This window comes from Pleurodeles waltl, chromosome 1_1, assembly GCF_031143425.1.
Source record: "Pleurodeles waltl isolate 20211129_DDA chromosome 1_1, aPleWal1.hap1.20221129, whole genome shotgun sequence".
In the NCBI taxonomy this organism is placed as follows: Eukaryota; Metazoa; Chordata; class Amphibia; order Caudata; family Salamandridae; genus Pleurodeles; species Pleurodeles waltl.
The window spans coordinates 969,900,729-969,922,024 of record NC_090436.1 but is presented as its reverse complement, the minus strand read 5'-3'; the positions used below and the strand labels follow the sequence as shown (position 1 = coordinate 969,922,024).

At 44.6% G+C, this 21,296-nt stretch overlaps 1 protein-coding gene across 1 annotated transcript in view; it reads right to left on the bottom strand.

Moving 5' to 3' along the window:
- Positions 1–21,296, bottom strand: part of TRMT10A (tRNA methyltransferase 10A) — a 166,717-nt gene that overhangs the window by 58,692 nt on the left and 86,729 nt on the right. The window contains exon 4 of the mRNA XM_069230237.1: positions 13,002–13,076. Coding sequence (XP_069086338.1) covers positions 13,002–13,076 — 75 coding nt within the window. The remainder of the gene's footprint in view (positions 1–13,001; positions 13,077–21,296) is intronic.

Genomic DNA, 21,296 nt, shown 5'->3' with positions numbered 1-21,296 from the left:
GAACTGATGAGAGAAACCATCAGGGCCAGGGGACTTCAGTGGCTTCAGCCTGAAGATGGCGGAGATCACCTCTTCAATTCTAATTGGCTTCTTCAAGCTATCAACCCGAGTTGAGGCATGATTTTTTTACCTGGACTTTCTCCAGGTAGGGTTGGATACTGTTGCAAGGGTGACTGTGGGCTGTGTATAGTATTTCATAATAGTCGATAAAGACCTCTGCTATATGTGTGTCTCCACAGATCCCATCCCCACCTCATCCTGTATTACTTTAACATTTTTGCCTGAAAATGGTGGGCCAACATCTGGCCACATCTATTAATCCCTATATAGAATTTGTGTTTAAAACGTGTCAGTGTCACTGCTAACTCTGCTCTGTCAAAGTCTAACTGCTTAAGGTGTGTCTGCACCTAATCCAGCTTTCACAAGACCCTAGGAGCCCACGTTCACCTGTTTATGGCTTCTAACTCTAGTACTGTCTTTTTGATTGCTTTTGTTTCTACTGTCGACAGCCATTATCAGCCACCGAGATGACTATCGGCTCCCTACTAACCACCAACTTTAGCAGCTCCCAAAGGGTGGCCATTGGTGTATCCCCCAGGTCGTTATTCTGGAGGAAATCAGAGATTACCACCCTCAATGTGGCGACATTGGTCTCGCCCTGGAGGAGTCTATCACAGAGGACCAGGGTGAGAGGGGCATGATCTGATAAGGGCACAGGGCCAATGCTCACATCTTTGATAAGATTTTGTATTGCAGGGGTAGCAAGTTAGTAGTTAATACAGGTGTATGTTTTGTGGGTATCGGAGTAGAATGTATAGTCTTTAACAGTAGGATGGGATTACCTCCATGTGCCACCAGTCCACATTCACCTACCCACCTCAATCCTACGACCGAATAGGTCCTAGTTTGGCCAAAGCGCTGACCCAACCGGTCCGATTTATTGTTCATGATGAAGTTAAGGCCCCCTCCCAACAAAATGGCTGCATCTGGGGATTGCAGTAGTGTGTCCGTGCCCCTTTAATGAACTGTTTCTGCTGGCCTATATCCTGGGAGGTAAGCGTTATACGGAGATGGCCAACCTGTATTCGATATTTGAGCATCCGGCCCTTAAGCAATTTACCCACCAGCTCTCCTCAAAAGGCATTGGACATTAGAATTGCCACACTGGCCTTTTTCGTGGGTCCCAAGGTCCAAAACTGACGAGGGAACCAGTGGAATTTCATTTGATTTTCATTCTTGGCTAGAATATGCATCTCCCGGAGTAGGTAGATGTTGCTGTCACTCTGCTCCAAGAGGGACAGAACTGAAGCCCTCTTGGTCAGATTGTTAAAGCCTCTGACATTGAGGCAGGTGTGCCTGACGTCTAGAGTGTCAGTACCAGAATAAGCGATAGTGGTGGCCCATGGTAGAGCGCCGTAGCCTGGGGCATAATAAGGGCTGGAAAATACGGAGAGGGGGGACAGGTACCATGGCCGCAGCTCATCTGTGCTGTGCAGGGTAGTCGATGTAAGCAGAAAGAGTGAGGAAACCCCAACATAACAAGCAAAAAAATGTGTAAACAAGTCCATTAACAATGGAGAACAGCAAGCGGGGCATGATCTAATCGGGAAGGTAATAGGAGACGTTGCGTGCAAGGGAATGGTAGCACTCCTCCACTGCTCCCAACCAGTTCAATGGAGGAAAGACCCAATGTGCATGCACACATCAGAGTCACCAGGCGTCAGAGGTGCGACAGGTCATATGGAGCCATTGCCAGTGTCCAAATTCAGTTGTCCTGCACAGCCTGCTGCTCCTGAGCTCTTTCCTTTGGCCAGGGGCAAGGAAGTCTCTTTGGTTTAGCTGCCTTCTGCCAGTAAGAAGTGTGCAAGGAAAGCCTTGAGGTGACCACAATGATGAGTGTGGGGGACGAGGGTGGGATAGGGGTAGGGCTCTCCTCGCAGGTTCAAGATGCAATGTGCCTCCACAGTTGTTCTTGGCTGATGCACTTCACCTTCCCCCCCGAAAGACCAGTCTGAAAGGGTGCCATCCATATGAGATCTCTTTAGAATATAAGAATTAAGTTTCTGTGGCACTATAGGGTGGGCACAGATATGTCCTAGAAGAGTGACAATCTGTAACCTTTGAATTGTAAGGGTGTGAGACTCTGGCTTTCTTGAGGATGTCTTCTTTGATCTGGAAGATGTGAACACACACCAGGACATCTGGATGTCTTGCATTGTAATCTCGGGTCGGTCCACCTGGTGGCCCCCCCACAAGCTGCAAAGCTGTGTCTTTAGCTCGGTCTAGAATAAAGTAGAATAGTGCATGGACATAAATAAGTAGGTCTGACCCCTTGGCGCCCACCAGAACTTCCCACAGACGAATGATGTTGTTGGGACCTATTTTCCAAGCCCCTGTGTTTGCCTGAAGGTCAACCTGCCTTCCGTGCAAGTGAAAAACTTCCTTCCTCAACATTTCAACCTCTTCTCCTCCAGCTTGTTCGTTGTCTTCTAAAGCAGATACCCTGTCACCCATTAAGCTCAGGTCTTACCTCACCTACTTCAGGTCTTGGGATAGGTTTCTCTTGAGCTCTTGTAGGTCTGCCTTGAAGGAGTTAAACAGGATGAAAGGAGCCAGGTCCTGGTTTACCTCATCCATTGTAGCTGCTGGTAAAGGTTTCTGCAGGGCCGATGCAGAATTCTTGGGGGGGGAAGCAGGAGCGTTGCAGGCAGAATGCTCCCTCCAGGCTTTGGTGGCCGCCACTGCAGGGTTGGTCAATGTCGAGCTTGCTGTGATTTGCTCAATCAGGCTAGGTCCCCTCTGGTGATGATACTTCAGAACTGGTACACTCATGCCCCACAGACAGTCACATCTGCCAACGCCACAAAACGTGGTAGTCCAAAGGTGCTCTCTTCTAGGCACTGTGGAGTGGTCCGGGGCATGTGTGGAACTTAACATGGGGTGGCGGTGTTGGCAGTCTCTCATCAGAGTACTGGTAAACAACTCTCAATAAGGGCTGCTGGTGTCCCTCCCTCCCCACCCCCCGGACACTCGCTTGCTCAGGTGGCGTTTCAGCCTCTGTGCCTACTGCAGCAATTCCAAATGCTGTACTTACTGTGCCCCAGGATATGTGCCATTGGCAACAGCTCTGACGCTTGTGGGCACCTCCACAGCATACAGGAGAAACGAGGGAGTCAGTAGGCATCGCTAGGACACAGCTGGGGTAGGCCAGTTAATTCTCCCCAACGAGCCCGATCCGCACCCCAAGAGCTGTGCAGCTCAGTGGCACCCACCAGAGCAGTCCACTGGATGGAAGCAGGTCACCAGGTTCCAAAATCATGCCCCTGCAAACAGCAGGCACGCAGTGGGAGGCGGCACTTGGGAGCGCACCAGGCCTGTCTGCTGCAGCTTCTTTTTCGTGCCATGGGGCCACCAGGCCCTTCTCAGACTCTGGGTCACCCGCCGCAGTGCTGCCCAGTAAGTCCGGTGTGCTGAGTTCCATACTTCAAGTCGGCGGAGTAGCTTCCTGGTGTGGAGGCGGGGTGTAAGGTCTCGAGTCAGGCTGCACTGATGGAAAGCTGTCACGTGAGAAGGGGGCTTGCGGGGACAGCCCTGGGATCCGTTCATCGCAACCAGCCTGGAAAGTCCCCTGCCCACTGGGCCCTCTGTATCACTGCACTCGCCCTCTGTGGATGCACCCAACATGCAAGCCACGCAGGGGCCCACCCAGCTGGGGCTAGTGAACCCTACCCGTCCCCACAGCCACCATCTTGCTAGGACTCGTGTCAAGCTCGTAATCCTCCGGCTGAACCGGTGATCACCTCAGGGCAATGTGTCGCTGGTGGAGCTCTGGGACTGCAGAAACCTTCAGCTCGGCATTCGGTGAAATAGTGGCCCCAGGACTTTGCAAGATGCAGCTAGTGTCGGTCCGGGCAGCAGAGTGGAGATCAGCACGGCTCACATTGCCATCATCTTGACTATGCCCCAAAACAACACATTTGAACAGAAATTTAAAAGCTAACCTAAAGGTCAAATCGGATTTTATATTACTATTTTTGGAAATTACATTTTTTGGAATTTGTCATTTTCATGCCTAGAGCCGAAAGGTCCATTATGCCAGATTCCAGTGTCATGTGACTGCTGATGGCTTTCTCTTTGGTGTTTTGTGGATTACTCCAAGATAGTGGAAAAAAGGCTTGGGTATGGAGAAGTGTTTTTGTTCACTGCACAGGATGGCCCGGGGGCTGTGCCAAGACCCTTCCGCAGCATCAACGAATTCCTTACTCTGTCACTGGCAGATCTAGCCTTCATAGACAACCTAGCACCAAACCCATTGGGAGCTGCCCCAGAACTGGTTTGAAGTGACCACAAGGGAGGGTTTTGCCTATTACTTCTGGGTGAGCACAGGAAGCTCTGGCCAGGGGAAGAAAAGCTCTGCCACGTTGGATTTAGACAAAGAGGAGTACTGTGGGGCATTTTACAGTAAAACACACAGGAAGTGCTGCAAACTTGGATAGGATGACCCCTGGGAACTTTTACCTTATTGGTTAGTGTTAGACATGGGTCTCCAGTTGGCAGTAGTTTGCACCCTGTCCAACTAGGGACCCTCAATGTAGTCAGGGTAAAAGAGTCACACAGCAAAGATAAACCCTGCTCACCCACTTGGCAGGTTGGCATGAGCAGGCCGGCTTATCTCAGAAGAAATGTGTAAAGTATTTATACACACACAGTAACACAGTGAAAACACCACAAAAGTACTCCACACCAGTTCAGAAAAATAGCCAATATGTATCGGAGTAAAACAAGGCCAAAACAACAAAACCCCAACACACACAAGCAAAGATATCACTTTTAAAATATTAAATGTAAATGTAGTTCCTTGAAATTAATGAAGCGATTGACTTAGGCAAAGTACCCGAGGTGCGTCAAAAACAAAGATGATGCATACCGCAGAGTAGGTGATGTGTCGGAAGAGCCAGAGATGTGTTGGCTCCTTACTGTTGCAGGGGAGATGATGGTTGGTTCCTTACTGCGGTGCGGTGTCAATGAAGGAAATGGCACCCAGTGATGATGTGTTGGTGATGCATCGGAAATAAGGCTGCAATGCGTCAATCTCACAGCGATGAAGCAGGCGCTCTGTGGGAGTCAGGGTGGTGCATCATGGACTCTGGCGATGTGGTGCTCGAAACACACGCAGCGTGGTTCTTGTGACATGCTGCCACGGAAAGTTGTGGCTTGCATGGAAAACTGTGGTTGTTGCGTCAAGCGGGGACCAGGATCTGGTGATGGCAGCGGTGATGCATCGGTTCGGAATGACAAAGTGAGCCGATGCGTGGATTTTCTTCTGGTAGCAACAAAAGTCTCATTCAAGGGTCCAGACTGGATTTGGCACAACTTGGCAGGACAGGTGTCTCAGCATAGGAGCACAAGTGCTGACAGATGAAGTCTTTGATGAGTTAAAACTTCTTAACAGGAGGCAAGCTCAACTCAAGCCATTGGAGAACCTTGGAAAGCAGGATGTGGAAAGCAAAGTCTGGTACTTTCATTCCCAGGACAGAAGCAGCAAGCAACAGGCCTGCATAACACAGCAACAAGCAGAGTGGGAGTCCCTCCTGCAGCATCCGGCTCTTCTTCTTGGCAGCATGTCCTCAGTCCAGAAGTGTCACAATTATGTGGTGTCAGAGGTCCAGTACTTATACCATCGCTGTCTTTGAAGTAGGCAAACTTCAAAGAGAAATCTTTGTAGTGCACAAAACCCTGCCTTTACACCCGCCCGGGCCCCAGGCACACTCCAGGGGGTTGGAGACTGCTTTGTGTGAGGACAGGTACCTTTGTGTGACTGTCTAGAGTGAATGCACAAACAGTCCAACTGCCACCCTGACCCAGATGTATAATCCACAGACAAGCAGAGGCACAGAATGATTAAGCAAGAAAATGCCCACTTTCTAAAAGGTGGCATTTTCAAACTTACAATTCAAAAACCAACTTCATCAAAATATGTTTTTTAAATTGTGTTCAGAGACTCCAAACTCCATGGGCCACATGTATCAAATGTTTTTGCGATTGCAAACGAGGTGAATTGCTAAATTCCACCATTTGTGAATGCAAAAGTGCCTTTCCAAATGCATAAAAGGCATTAGCAGTCCCATTTTAGGGAATCACAATTTTTTGTGATTCCCTAAAACTGCGACTCCAAATAGGAAATCGCAGCACATGTAACAAGCAGTTCCTAAATGCGAAATGGGCATTTAGGAAATGCTATTATCACCAACACCAAGTTGGTGGTAACCATGTGCAATTTTATAAAATGCATTAAAAATGCTTTTTTTTTAAATGACATGTAGGACATATATGCCCAAGGGTACGTGTGTGCTTTACATGTGCACAAATTATTTTGGGGATGCATCAAAGCGGGCTTTAGGTCCTCGGCACACCCCTGGTTTTGTATTGCCCAATTTTGTGATTTCTTAATAGGAAATCGCAATTTAGGTAGTGCAAAACCATTCGCACCTATGGGTCTTCAGGCCCATAGCAACAAATGGAGTTGCAATACCCAAGAGCGATTCCCTAATAACTATTGCAATTCTGGTGGATTCGCTATTAGGGATTGGCTATTTTGTTACATATCATTTTGCATTCCCTAAATAGCAATTTGTTACCATTTGCTATTTAGGGAATACAAAAAGGGATTTTGATACATCTGGACCCATATCTCTATCTGCTCCAATGGGTAATTACACTTAAAAGATATTTCAAGGCAATCCCCATGTTGCTTTATGGGAGAGATCGTCCTTGCAATAGTGAAAAACAAATTTAGCAGTATTTCACTAACAGGTCATTTCCTATACTTTAAATACACTACACCCTTACCATGGGGCTGCCCTGGGCCAACATAAGGGGTGGCTTACACGTTGTAAAAGGGGAGCTTTGGACCTGTCAAGTGGGTGCATTTGCCAGGTCGAAATGGCAGTTAAAAAACAAAAGGAAAGGGGAGATATACATGGAAAATGTAACTTACCCAGTGTACATCTGTTCGTGGCATGAGACGCTGCAGATTCACATGCAGTGCATTATCCTGCCATCTAGTGTTGGGCTCGGAGTGTTACAAGTTGTTTTTCTTCGAAGAAGTCTTTTCGAGTCACGGGACCGAGTGACTCCTTCCTTTCGGCTCCATTGCGCATGGGCGCCAACTTCATCTTAGATTGTTTTCCCCGCAGAGGGTGAGGTAGGAGTTGTGAGTATACTAGAGGTGCCCATGCAATGGAGTAGTAATGTATGTACCTAATGTGTATTAAAATAATATTTATTTACATATTTACAATTTTCATGCAACTAAAAAACGGCTACAGGCTACCGGGGAGGTGGGAGGGCGCATGTGAATCTGCAGCGTCTCATGCCACGGACAGATGTACACTGGGTAAGTGACATTTTCCGTTCGGTGGCATGTGTAGCTGCAGATACACATGCTGTGCATAGACTACAAAGCAGTAATCTCCCCAAAAAGCGGTGGTTTAGCCTGTAGGAGTTGATGTTGTCTGAAATAATGTTCTTAATACAGCCTGTCCTACTGTGGCCTGTTGTGTTGCTAACACGTCTACACAGTAATGCTTAGTAAATGTATTCTCTTTTTGCTTTAATGTAGCAAGTTTGAATGCATTTAACTATCCATCTGGCAATGCCTTGTTTGGATATAGGGTTACCTGCATGAGGTTTTTGGAAAGCTACAAATAATTGTTTTGTTTTACAAAATTGTTTCGTTCTGTCAATGTAATACATTAGTGCTCTTCTTATGTCTAATGTATGCAAGACCCTTTCAGCTACTGAGTCAGGTTGTGGAAAGAAGACTGGGAGTTCCACAGTTTGGTTTAGATGGAATGGTGATATGACCTTTGGTAAAAGTTTTGGATTTGTACGGAGAACCACTTTATGTATTTGTATAAAGGGTCCTTGAACAGTAAATGCTTGTATTTCACTCACTCTTCTACGTGATGTGATAGCTATTAGAAAGGCTACTTTCCAAGACAGATATTGGATTCGACAAGAATGCATGGGTTCGAATGGTGGGCCCATGAGTCGTGTTAATACAATATTAAGGTTCCACGAAGGTACTGGTGGTGTCCTTGTGGGTATGATTCTTTTTAGTCCCTCCATAAATGCTTTAATGACTGGGATTCTAAAAAGTGATGTTGTATGTGTAATCTGCAGATATGCAGATATTGCAGTGAGATGGATTTTAATGGAAGAGAATGCTAGATTAGACTTTTGTAAGTGTAATAAATAGCTTACAATGTCCTCTGTGGCGGCATGTAGTGGTTGAATTTGATTAGTGTGGCAGTAGTAAACAAATCTTTTCCATTTGTTTGCTTAACAATGTCTTGTTGTAGGTTTTCTCGCTTGTTTAATGACCTCCATACACTCTTGAGGAAGATTTAAATGTCCGAATTCTAAGACTTCAGGAGCCAGATTGCTAGATTGAGCGATGCTGGATTCGGGTGTCTGATCTGTTGTTTGTGTTGTGTTAACAGATCTGGTCTGTTTGGTAGTTTGATGTGGGGTACTACTGATAAGTCCAACAGTGTTGTGTACCACGGTTGGCAAGCCCAGGTTGGTGCTATGAGTATTGTTTTGACTTAGTTTGTTGACCAGATAAGGAATGAGTGGGAGAGGGGGAAAAGCGTAAGCAAATATCCCTGACCAGCTGATCCATAGAGCATTGCCCTTGGACTGAGGGTGTGGGTACCTGGACGCGAAGTTTTGGCATTTTGCGTTTTCTTTTGTTGCAAATAGGTCTATGTTTTGTGTTCCCCAACGGTGGAAGTGATCATGTAGGATCTGGGGATGTATTTCCCATTCGTGAGTTTGCTGGTGATCTCGACTGAGATTGTCGGCTAACTGATTCTGAACGCCTGGTATGTATTGTGCTATTAGGCGAATATGGTTGTGAATTGCCCAATGCCAAATCCTTTGTGCTAAGAGACACAGTTGTGACGAGTGTGTCCCCCCCTTGTTTGTTGAGATAATACATTGTTGTCATGTCTGTCTTGACAAGAATGTGTTTGTGGGCTACTAGTGGTTGAAACTCTTTTAATGCTAGAAATACCGCTAGCAGTTCCAAGTGATTTATGTGAAGTAGTTTTTGTTGATTGTCCCATTGACCCTGTATGCTGTGATTGTTGAGGTGTGCTCCCCACCCAACCATGGAAGCATCTGTTGTGATAATAGCTTGTGGCACTGGGTCTTGGAATGGCCGCCCTCTGTTTAAATTTATAGGGTTCCACCATTGAAGCGAGGAGTGTGTTTGGCGGTCTTTCAACACTAGATCTTGAAGTTGACCCTGTGCTTGTGTCCATTGTTTTGCTAGGCACTGTTGTAAGGGCCGCATGTGTAATCTTGCATTTGGGACAATGGCTATGCATGAGGACATCATGCCTAGTAGTTTCATTACAAACGTTACCGTGTAGTGTTTGTTTGGTTGCATGCTTGATCTTACATTTTGGAACGATTGGACTCTTTGTGGACTTGGAGTGGCATTTGCCCTTTGTGTGTTGAGTGTTGCTCCCAAGTATTGTTGTATTTGGGATGGTTGCAGATGTGATTTTTGGTAATTTATAGAGAACCCTAGTTTGTGTAGAGTTTCTATGACTTATTGCGTGTGAAATTGACATTGTTGTTGAGCGTTGGCTTTTATTAGCCAGTCGTCCAAATATTGGAATACGTGCATGTGCTGTCTTCTTATGTGAGCGGCTACTACTGCTAGGCATTTTGTGAGTACTCTGGGGGCTGTTGTTATTCCAAACGGTAGCACTTTGAATTGATAGTGTTTGCCTTGCATTACAAACCTTAAGTATTTTTTGGGAATTGTCCTCTATAGGAACCACGAATCCCTCCCCTTTGGTATTGTGATTGATAGGTGGGTCTGGTTTGAGAGGTGGAAGGTTCAGATGTTTGTTGCCGAAACCCCCCTCTGAATTGTGGGTTCCTAAAGGTGCATCTGATTTGTGGGGAATAGAGTGCACCCATGGCTTTGGCCGTGTCCGTGTCTTTTTTCATTTTTTCAATGGCTGTATCGAATTCCGGCCCAAACAACTGCTGTTGATTAAACGGCATATTTAATACCGCTTGTTGAATCTCTGGCTTGAATCCAGAACTTCGCAGCCATGCATGTCTGCGAATGGTTACAGCCGTGTTGACAGTCCGTGCTGCCGAGTCTAGTGCGGATCTTATCTGGTTGTTAGATATGGCCTGTCCTTCTTCCACTACTTGCTGGGCACGTTTTTGGTGTTCCTTGGGCAAGTGCTGTATGATGTCTTGCATCTTTTATAGCGTGCAAGTAGGGCTTGTGAATTCGCAATTCGCCATTGATTGGCTGCTTGTGATGCCACTCGCTTGCCTGCAGCGTCGAATTTCCGACTTTCTTTGTCAGGTGATGGAGCATCTCCTGACAATTGAGAGTTTGCTCTTTTCCTTGCTGCCCCTACAACCACTGAGTCTGGTGTGAGCTGCTGTGTCTGGATCTGTTGGGGGTGGTTTGTACTTTTTTTCAACTCTAGGCGTGATAGCTCTTCCCTTTACAGGCTCCTGGAAGACCCGTTGCGTGTGCTTGAGCATGCCCGGGAGCATTGGCAGACTTTGATAGGATGCGTGGGTGGATGCCAGAGTTTTAAAAAGGAAGTCATCCTCCTCTGGCTCAGTGTGCATTGCTACGTTGTGGAACGTAGCTGCCCTGGATAGTACCTGCGTATATGCAGTACTGTCTTCTGGTGGTGACGGCTTGGTTGGATAAGATTCTGGGCTGTTATCTGATACTGGTGGATCATATAAATCCCATGCATCAGCATCATCCTGGGTCATCCCAGTATGTGTAGGTGACTGCATTATAGGTGTTCCTACTGGTGACAATAGTGGTGAGTGCAGTGGGGATGGTTGTGGTGAGACCATTGGTGGTGGTGGTGATTTGTCTCTGACCACTTTGGCCTTTGGTTGCATTTCAGTTTCCTGAAACGGCTTTAATCTTTTTTCTTCCAGCCTGCTGCAGGCAATGTGTTTAACACTTATCAACCCAGACAATTTCCTCTCACCCACAGCCATCCCACATGTTCACACCCAATTACGCCACCACCTTTTCACCAATGAGGAGGTACTTAAAGTGACTTGGAGGAAGGAGCAGAAATGTTTGTGTTCAAAGGCCAGTCACTGCTTTGAGCTAGCAACTAACCTGTGAACAGAAAAAGGGTCCCCTATGATTTTCGTCTTTGTTACCAGCAGCAGCCTATGCACCAAATTTATTTCCGCCCAAGGAGGTATCTGAGCAAAAGCCAGCTCTGGTCCTAAATAGCATCAAAAATATGATTGATGTCTATTACAAGGACTTGGTATGTAGCTTATGTCATGACCAGAAGTCAAAAGATTGTGCCTGATGCCCTATTTTCAAACCAAAACACTAAATAACCGGGATAACAAGTGTTGCTTATATTGGGCCCATTAGACTTTGCCCCAAAATTTATCAGAAGTGACAGTACAGAAAAGTCCACTTAGCATGGAGGATATGGGACTTTCTGAGGACAAGGGCTCTGAAGGAACCAAGACTCATGAGAACTGGAATAACAAATCTGCAATTCAGATATTGAGTATATATCTGCATATAATCTTGAAGCCCCTAACTCACTCAGTTTAGTGGGACATTTTTTGCAACATCAACAAGACCAAAAATAACAATGCCTCATGACAAACAGCTCTTCGGGAGCCTAAAAAAAAAACAAAGCACTCCAAGTCCAACAGTTCACCTTCGATTATCAAAACACTAACAGTCAACAAGGTCTTCGAAAACTGCCTCCACTTTTCAGGTCAAATCGTATTCTAAATCATACTACGTCCTCCTCCTTCACTCCTTTTGTGCTTATTGGAAACTCTTCATGGTTCTCAGTGCCAAAGATTTACAGGATATTTCCTTCAAATTTCCTAAAACACTTCATAATACTGAGATTCTGCATGTGATTGGAATACATGTTTTTCCCAAAATTTCTTCGGATCGCTTCTGTACTTCAGCAATTTAGGGTTCATGAGCAGCCTAAAGCTGATTGCTAACTTGGAAAATCCAGGATTTTATGTTGATCGAATCGAAAGATACTGTGAAACATAGCCCTCCTAGTCTCGGTCTCTTAAAAGCATTACTGGGAAAATTGCACCCCTTTGCTTATTATGTTGTACATTATGAACGCTTCCAATTTTTCATTGTAATAGCAAGAGGAGACATTGCTTAATCAAGCACAAAGAGGCCTGCTGCTCCACCTACTTCACTCATTAAGTTCACCTTGGTAAGATGGCACATTGGCCAGAATTATACGAAAAACATAGAAGCCCTTACCAAAACTACCCTCCCACCCCCCAAACATGCGGACATGGAAAAAACTCAATCTGATATTACGATGATCAATTCAGTAAAAAAAATTGCATAAAAGGATTTGGTCTGAAATTATTATTATTTTTTTTAAGTTACCTTGTGCAGGATGTTCCCTTTGTAATACATGGGCAGATTAAAAGCCATACAGTGAAATCACCCACTAACTATATTGCAGTGGTAGGAGGTACATGCAAGTAAAACCAAGGAGACCAGAATCAAATGGGGATGGTTTTATAGGTGACAATTTATCAAAAAGGCTGTTGATTTTATGAAAAATATCTTCATCAGTGATATGTGCAGAGCAGCAAATTGAAGCCCAGGTCAATCCTTATGATTGTGTGGATTGTGACTCCAGGGCTAAACTAGAGTGAGAGAGACAATTCTGCATTTTATTAGCCACATTCTGAATTGGGGAAGTTGACCAACATGGTGATCAATTAACAAATGTCTATAAGGTCTACTTCACCCACTGTGACAGGGCTCAGTCACCTTTAGTCTAATCTAAATCAATTTATAAAACATATTTTAGAACTCTGGCCCTGTAAAGGTTCGAGCAAATAGTACAAAGATAGGAGGTAGTCCAGAAATATATGCATCCACAACCTAAGCACTGAGTGCTCACCTTCCAGTTTATCCATCCTTTGTCGTGTTCCTCCATGTTCTGTTTCAGCTGGCCTCCGTGGCTGGTCAAATGAAACTTAAAGAAAAGAAAAACGATTTACATTTGAGGAAACACCTCATGTATTTGCCAAACAATTTAGTGTGTGTTGAATTCATGTGAACTACTTTTAAAAAAAAAGATGAGAAACTATACTAGAATTTTGTGGGCAGTTTGACAGTTTGCAAATTGTGATCCATGTTGCTTATTTGATGCGAATATATCAAACTACCTATTTTGTTGCATGCAACAAACATTCATTGGCCAACTTCAGGTCAACCACAAAATAAAATGAAATGGTAAAGTTTTTTTGTAGGAACGTTATTGAACTCATTTTAGGATATTCAGCAAGTATTGTGAAGAAATGCTTAATAAAATATGAAATCCCCATAATATAATCTAAGAAACATCACCATCAAAAAATCACATTCTAGCAATAGAAACTACAATGAAAAGGTTAATGGAGGTTGGTCCCTGGATTTGCAATACCATGGAAGTCAATACGCTACACAAGAAAAGCAGAGTAAGCTCAATTACAGTGAATCTTGAATCTGAGGCAACTGAGCCATACTGTAAGGAAACATGCTTTTTTGCAGGTTCACCCCCACTTTTTGCCCCCATGTTCACTACTAGGTACTGGTGTAATGCCTATGAATTGCCCTAAGCCCTGCAAACCAAGACTCAGAGCATGTGTTCTGACCCTCAAAAAGATGTATATTTAATTAGCTCATCCCCAAATAGCCGTTATTCGGGGCCTATAGGTTACTGCTGTACGTGTTGTGTCACCCTGATTGGGACAAGGTGAAACATGGCTCTCATTCTGCCACTGCAGTCTGGAAGGGCAGTTTTGAACTGCTAACGCAATTTCACCATTTAAAGTAAAGGCAAAGCCCAAACATCCCATTTTAATATATGCAAGTCACCCTTAATGTAGGCCTAATGACCCCAAAGACAAGGTGTTCTACGTTAAGGAGTGGAACATGTGCTTTTCACATGTCCCAACAGTAAATTTCTTTCTTTTTTTGTAAACTCCACCCAGTGCTGGAACTGCTTATCCGAAATCGGTGACCCCTAACACGTTTTCCTGTGCCATGCCCCAATCCTTTGGAGGAATATTAAGAAAACTATCAACATTTTTCATTGCAATCTGACCCTAGATTCCATCCTCATCAGCTTAGGCCCATGGACCTCTAACCCTCCACCCTCACTAAACAAAACAGAACTTCTATTATTAGACTTACCACTCACACTAGGGTTAAAACAATTTGTTGCGATTCAAAGCAATATCCTGTTACACCTGGTGGGCCTGGGTTTGTTTTACCAGAGGCTCAGGCAATATTATCCTCAATCAAAACTACAACCACAATAGCTCTAGAAATCTCTCTGCTACCCCTGGACACTTACCTACACAATAAAGTACCTCCTGATCAGAGTCCTGAGCTTAAAATTACCTGGTTACACCTACCCCACACCAATACTCCGTAATATTGGGATACACCCAGTCTTCCTCCTCCTTCTATTCCTCCTCTTCTACTCCCCCTCTTAGCCTCCATTTTCATCTTTGCTCTTCTTAAGCCCTCCACAGTGGAGCTATTTTCATATATATACAATCTGACCAAGGCAACTTTCCCGCCCAACGGAGCACAAGTAATCGATCTTCAACACCTCTAACTCTAAGAATAGGCCCAATGCTTCATAAGTAACACTCGATCACCACTGTAATTTCAAGCTGTACTGTCTTTCTTACTAAAAATGCTCAATAAAATATTAATAAAAAAATAAAAAAAATCTGTGGAAGAGCTAGTAGCTTCATTGGCAGGTAAAGAGATACAGGCTGACAACTCAGCCCTGCTAACTCCTGAATGAGACTTCTAAAGCTGGTACTCTACGGTATAAAAATAATCAGTGCATTAAATCCAGTTTGATGGTTAAACATAATTGAATGTCACTGGTGGGTAAAGTGCAACTTTAGGAGTTGCCAATTTAGTTGCCCAAGATTTCCAGAGCCAGTTAACTGTTATACACAGGGTTTCTGCTGCAGACAGCTATCTGCCCTCCTGGGAAGAGGTTCCAATATGATTACATATTCAAATGTAGAGCTGAGATGGAAGAGGGGATGGTTAACTTCTCCCCAAGGCTGAACAAAAAAGAAAGGTCTTGTTTTACTCAGATACATATTGGCTATTTTCCTCGGAGGTGGTGGTCTGTAGAAATACTTTACACACTGCCTCTGAGATAAGCCTGACTGCTCATGCCAAGCTACCAAGGGGCTGAGCAGGGGTTATCTTAGCTGTGTGGCTCACTTACCCTAACTGGAGAGAGGGTCCCTTACTTGGAGAGGGTGCTAACCACTATCAACTAGAGACCCCATTTCTAACAAATTTTAGTAATAGTAATAATAATAATTGTATAAACCTTCTAGGAAATGAATTCAGATATAACATTGTGGTTATAATTAAAGAGTAAGAAGTGGCAATTTTGTGGTACTTCTGTAACTGTATATAAGAGATCATGAGAATTTTAAATTCATTTAGTGTCAGGCCACTACTGTGGGGAACGCATAGCTAACCTTGTAAGAAGCACTGCTGATGGCCCAGGAAATGTAGAAAACAAGATACTTCTTTTTGGTCACTAAAATACAAAGGCCCTCATCTCTAGGCTTTGGCTTTTGGTGGTAGCTGGGTCGATTAGTCAAAACTTTCCCATGGAGGCTGAGGTGAGACAGAATTCTTAGTTCACAAAGCATAAATAGGTCTCAATATAAACAGACTGAAGCAGTCTTATTTATTTTATTTCTTTAATGAATATGGCTTACAGCATTATGTGGATATGGGCATTAACTTTATGAAATTTAAGAACAAATTACCACCACCCCTAAACCTGCACGGTCTCTATTCTAATTCATTCATGTCAACTGCGCTTCTCCGGTTTTGCTAGCCATGACATCAGCAGACAAATGCAACAGATGTCTACTGCCCTTCAGAAGAAAAAAAATCTCTATTAGAGACGCAAAACATCTGCTCCAACCTCATAAGTACCTCTCCACAGAAAACTAAGACCGCATGGTCTGCTTTAAACTACACCTGGGTGAAATTGTGTTTACATCTGCATAACCTCATGTAATTTTTGGCATTCTGTGTTACGCAAAATGCATAAGATAACATGTTTAAGTCTCATTGCATAATTGGGACTTGTATAAAAATCCTAACACAATTGCAAGTAAAGGACATGAATGAGCCTACTGCACAACTTTGCACTTTTCAAGCAAAAAAAACAGTGGAAAAGCTTAAGCGAGGCATTTCATATAATTTTGGGGCATTTTGTTTAGTTTCACAAAGGGAATTGTACAAACGTACCCAGGCCTACTACTAAATCAAGTTCGTCTAAATTTCTTCAACTCAGGAAACCAACCTAAACTTGTCAGTCATTCTCCAGGCCTAAACCATGAAATCAAACTTCAAACTATTTGAAATTGAATTGGTGCAAATTAATCAAGACCAAACTTACTCAAGAAATCTTTCAGGATCTCCTAAAAACTGAGCAGATGACTTGGGGCCAGATGTACCATCACGGCCCATTGCGATTCGGTAATAGCGATTTTTAAGAAATCGCTATTACCGACTCGCAAAGGGCCATGTATCACATTTGCGAATCGGTAATAGCGATTTCTTAAAAATCGCAAAAGCTATTACCGAATCGCAAATTGCGATACCGGCCCCATTCGCAGCGTTGGGCCTGTTGGCCCATAGCTGCGAATGTTTTGCATGTCCAAAATTGCGATTTCTGAACCAGAAATCGCAATTTTGGAAATGCAAAAGGCCAGGGTGCTGGGGGCCTAAGGCCCCCTCTCCTGCACCCCAAAAACTTTTTTTTTTTAACATGTAAGGTGCACACATGCCAAAAGGGAATGTGTGCTTTACATGTTAAATTTAAATATGCAGTTTAACTTCATTTTAAAAGTTTGCACCAGGTTACCACCTGGTTGCAAAGCATGGTATTTTGCAAGTGCAAAATGCAATTTTTGGAAAAATCACAATTTGCAAATTTTTCCAGCATAGCCTTGCGACCTGGAAATTGCGAATCGCAAATTGCAACTCGCAATTTCCAGGTCGCAACGCAAGAAATCGCAATTTTAGAGATTTCTTACTTGTGGTCTGCGAATGCATTTCATGCATCGCAGACTACTGTTTTGCACTCGCAAACGGCCAAATTTACCGATTTGCACCGATTGCGAGTGCAAAACTTTTTAATACATCTGGCCCTTGGATCCTAGAAAAGCCAAATCTAGACTCTAATATTTTGATCAACTTCAGATCCATGTACAGCCTGCCATGGCTAGATAAAGAAAGAAATGTATCTCCAGCTAACTGACATATTAATGACAATTACTCTCTTGTCAACTATCAATCAGACTTCTGCAGAAGCTGTGGTAGTGAAATAGTTGGTCTACGAATCTTATATGAGTTTTAACATAAAGTGGTTGACGGCGTTACCTGCTCATTCCTTATGCTCAATTTACAGTGGCTTTTAACAAAACTGACCACTACCGACTGCAAGGAACTCTGTGGCATTGCATGGGCCTTTAACGTACACTCCTGCATTGGTTCGTATTTTTATTCAATAGTTTCAGTGGAAACAAAGCAAGATTGCACATTTGAAAGAGTGGCAGTGCCTTGCAGAGTCCCTTGGATCTACATTGGCTCATGCCTGAAAACAGCGAGTTCTATTTTAACCCCTTCGCTGCCAGGCCTTTTCCCCCTCCTGTGCCAGGCCTTTTTTTGCCTATTTGGGGCAGTTCGCGCTTAGGCCCTCATAACTTTTTGTCCACATAAGCTAACCAAGCCAAATTTGCGTCCTTTTTTTCCAACATCCTAGGGATTCTAGATGTACCCAGACTTTGTGGGTTCCCCTGAAGGGGGCCAAGAAATTTGCCAAAATACAGTGAAAATTTCGTTTTTTTCAAAACAATTGGAAAAAGTGGCTGCAGAAGAAGGCTTGTGGTTTTTCCCCTGAAAATGGCATCAACAAAGGGTTTGCGGTGCTAAACTCAGCAGCTTCCCAGCTTTCAGGAACAGGCAGACTTGAATCAGAAAACCCAATTTTTCAACACAATTTTGGCATTTTACTGGGACATACCCCATTTTTGCAATTTTTTGTGCTTTCAGCCTCCTTCCAGTCAGTGACAGAAATGGGCATGAAACCAATGATGGATCCCAGAAACGTAAACATTTCTGAAAAGTAGACAAAATTCAGAATTCAGCAAGGGGTCATTTGTGTATATCCTACAAGGGTTTCCTACAGAAAACAACAACTGAAAAAGAAAAATATTGAAATTGAGATGAAAAAAACATCAATTTTTCTCTACGTTTTACTCTGTAACTTTTCCCTGCAATGTCAGATTATCGAAAGCAATATACCGTTACGTCTGCTGGACTCCTCTGGTTGCAGGGATATATAGGGCTTGTAGGTTCATCAAGAACCCGAGGAACCCAGAGCCAATAAATGAGCTGCACCCTGCAGTGTGTTTTCATTCTATACCGGCTGAAATATAAAGAGTAAAAAATTGCTATCAAGAAAACCTTTGTATTTCCAAAAAGGGCACAAGATAAGGTGTTGAGGAGCAGTGGTTAATTGCACATCTCTGAATTCCGGGGTGACCATACTAGCATGTGAATTACAGGGCATTTCTCAAATAGATGTCTTTTTTACACACTCTCCTATATTTGGAAGGCAAAAATATAGAGAAAGACAAGGGGCAATAACACTTGTTTTGCTAATCTATGTTCCCCCAGGTCTCTCGATAAAAATGATACCTCACTTGTGTGGGTAGGCTTAGCGCCCGCGACAGGAAACGCCCCAAAACGCAACGTGGACACATCCCAATTTTTTGAAAGAAAAAAGAGGTGTTTTTTGCAAAGTGCCTACCTGTAGATTTTGGCCTCTAGCTCAGCCGGCACCTAGGGAAACCTACCAAACCTGTGCATTTCTGAAAACTAGAGACCTAGGGGAATCCAAGATGGGGTGACTTGTGGGGCTCGGACCAGGTTCTGTTACCCAGAATCCTTTGCAAACCTCAAAATTTGGCTAAAGAAAACACATGTTCCTCACATTTCTGTGGCAGAAAGTTCTGGAATCTGAGAGGAGCCACAAATTTCCTTCCACCCAGCCTTCCCCCAAGTCTCCCGATAAAAATGATACCTCACTTGTGTGGGTAGGCCTAGCGCCCGCGACAGGAAACGCCCCAAAGCGCAACGTGGACACATCCAATTTTTTTAAAGAAAACAGAAGTGATTTTTGCAAAGTGGCTACCTGTAGATTTTGGCCTCTTGCTCAGCCGGCACCTAGGGAAACCTACCAAACCTGTGCATTTCTGAAAACTAGAGACCTAGGGGAATCCAAGATGGGGTGACTTGTGGGGCTCGGACCAGGTTCTGTTACCCAGAATCCTTTGCAAACCTCAAAATTTGGCTAAAAAAACACATGTTCCTCACATTTCTGTGGCAGAAAGTTCTGGAATCTGAGAGGAGCCACAAATTTCCTTCCACCCAGCGTTCCCCTAAGTCTCCCGATAAAAATGATACCTCACTTGTGTGGGTAGGACTAGCGCCCACGAAAGGAAATGGCCCAAAACACAACGTGGACACATCAAATTTTTTTTATAAAAAGCAGTGTCTACCTGTGGATTTTGGCCTGTAGCTCAGCCGGCACCTGGGGAAACCTAGCAAACCAGCGCATTTTTGAAAACTAGAAACCCAGGGGAATCCAAGATGGGGTGACTTGCGGGGCTCTGACCAGGTTATGTTACCCAGAATCCTTTGCAAACATCAAAATTTGGCCAAAAAAACTATTTTCCCTCTCATTTCGGTGACAGAAAGTTCTGGAATCTGAGAGCAGCCACAAATTTCCTTCCACCCAGCATTCCTCTAAGTCTCTCGATAAAAATGGTACCTCACTTCTGTGGGTAGGCCTAGCGCCCACGAAAGGAAATGGCCCAAAACACAACGTGGACACAACATATTTTTTCACAGAAAACAGAGGTGTTTTTTGCAAGGTGCCTACCTGTGGAGTTTGGCCTTTAGCTCAGCCGGCCCCGGGGGGGGGGGGCAGAAATGGCCTAAAATAAATTTGCCCCCCCCCCAACCCCTACCCCACCCGGAGCGACCCTTGCCTACGGGGTCGCTCCCCCTGCGTGACATTGGCGCCAAAAAACAAATCCCCGGTGCCTAGCGGTTTCTGCCCCCTTGGGGGCAGATTGACCTAAAATCAGCCAATCTGCCCCCAAGGGGGGCAGAAATGGCCTAAATACAATTTGCCCCCCAGGGGAGCGACCCTTGCCTGATGGGTCGCTCCCCATCTCTAAAAAAAACAAACAAAAAAAATAATAATAATAATAATAATAATTCCCCTGGCGCCTAGAGGTTTCTGCCCCCCCCCGGGGGCAGATCGGCCTAATAATAGGCCGATCTGCCCCCAGGGGGGGCTGAAATGGCCTGAAATAAATTTGCCCCCCTAACACCCACCCCCCCCCCGGAGCAACCCTTGCCTACGGGGTCGCTCCCCCTGCGTGACATTGGTGCCAAAAAACAAATCCCCGGTGCCTAGTGGTTTCTGCCCCCTTGGGGGCAGATTGACCTAACCTCGGCCAATCTGCCCCCAGGGGGGCAGAAATGGTCTAAATACAATTTGCCCCCCAGGGGAGCGACCCTTGCCTGATGGGTCGCTCCCCATCTCTAAAAAAACTAACAAACAAACAAAAAAAATATATATATATTTGCCCTGGCGCCTAGAGGTTTCTGCCCCCGGGGGGTGCAGAAATGGCCTAAAATAAATGTGCCCCCCCCCCCCAGGGAGCGACCCTTGCCTAAGGGGTCGCTCCCCTTGCGTGAAGTTCACACAAAGAAAAAACTCCCTGGTGTCTAGTGGTTTCTGCCCCCCTTGGGGGCAGATTGGCCTCATCAAAATAGGCCAATCTACCCCCAAGGGGGGCAGAAATGGCCTAAATATAATTTTCCCCCAAGGGGAGCGACCCTCGACTAAGGGGTCGCTCCCCACCTAAAAAAATAAAATGAAACATAAAAAACAAAACAAAAAAAAAAGGTCCCTGGTGCCTAGAGGTTTCAGGGGTGGCAGAAAAGGCTTTCCCGAAAAAATGCCCCCCCTGGGAGCGACCCTTGGCCAAGGGGTCGCTCCCTTATGTGAATTTCCCAAAAAAACCAAAATCCCTGGTGTCTAGTGGGGTTTCAAAAGCCGGATTGCAAG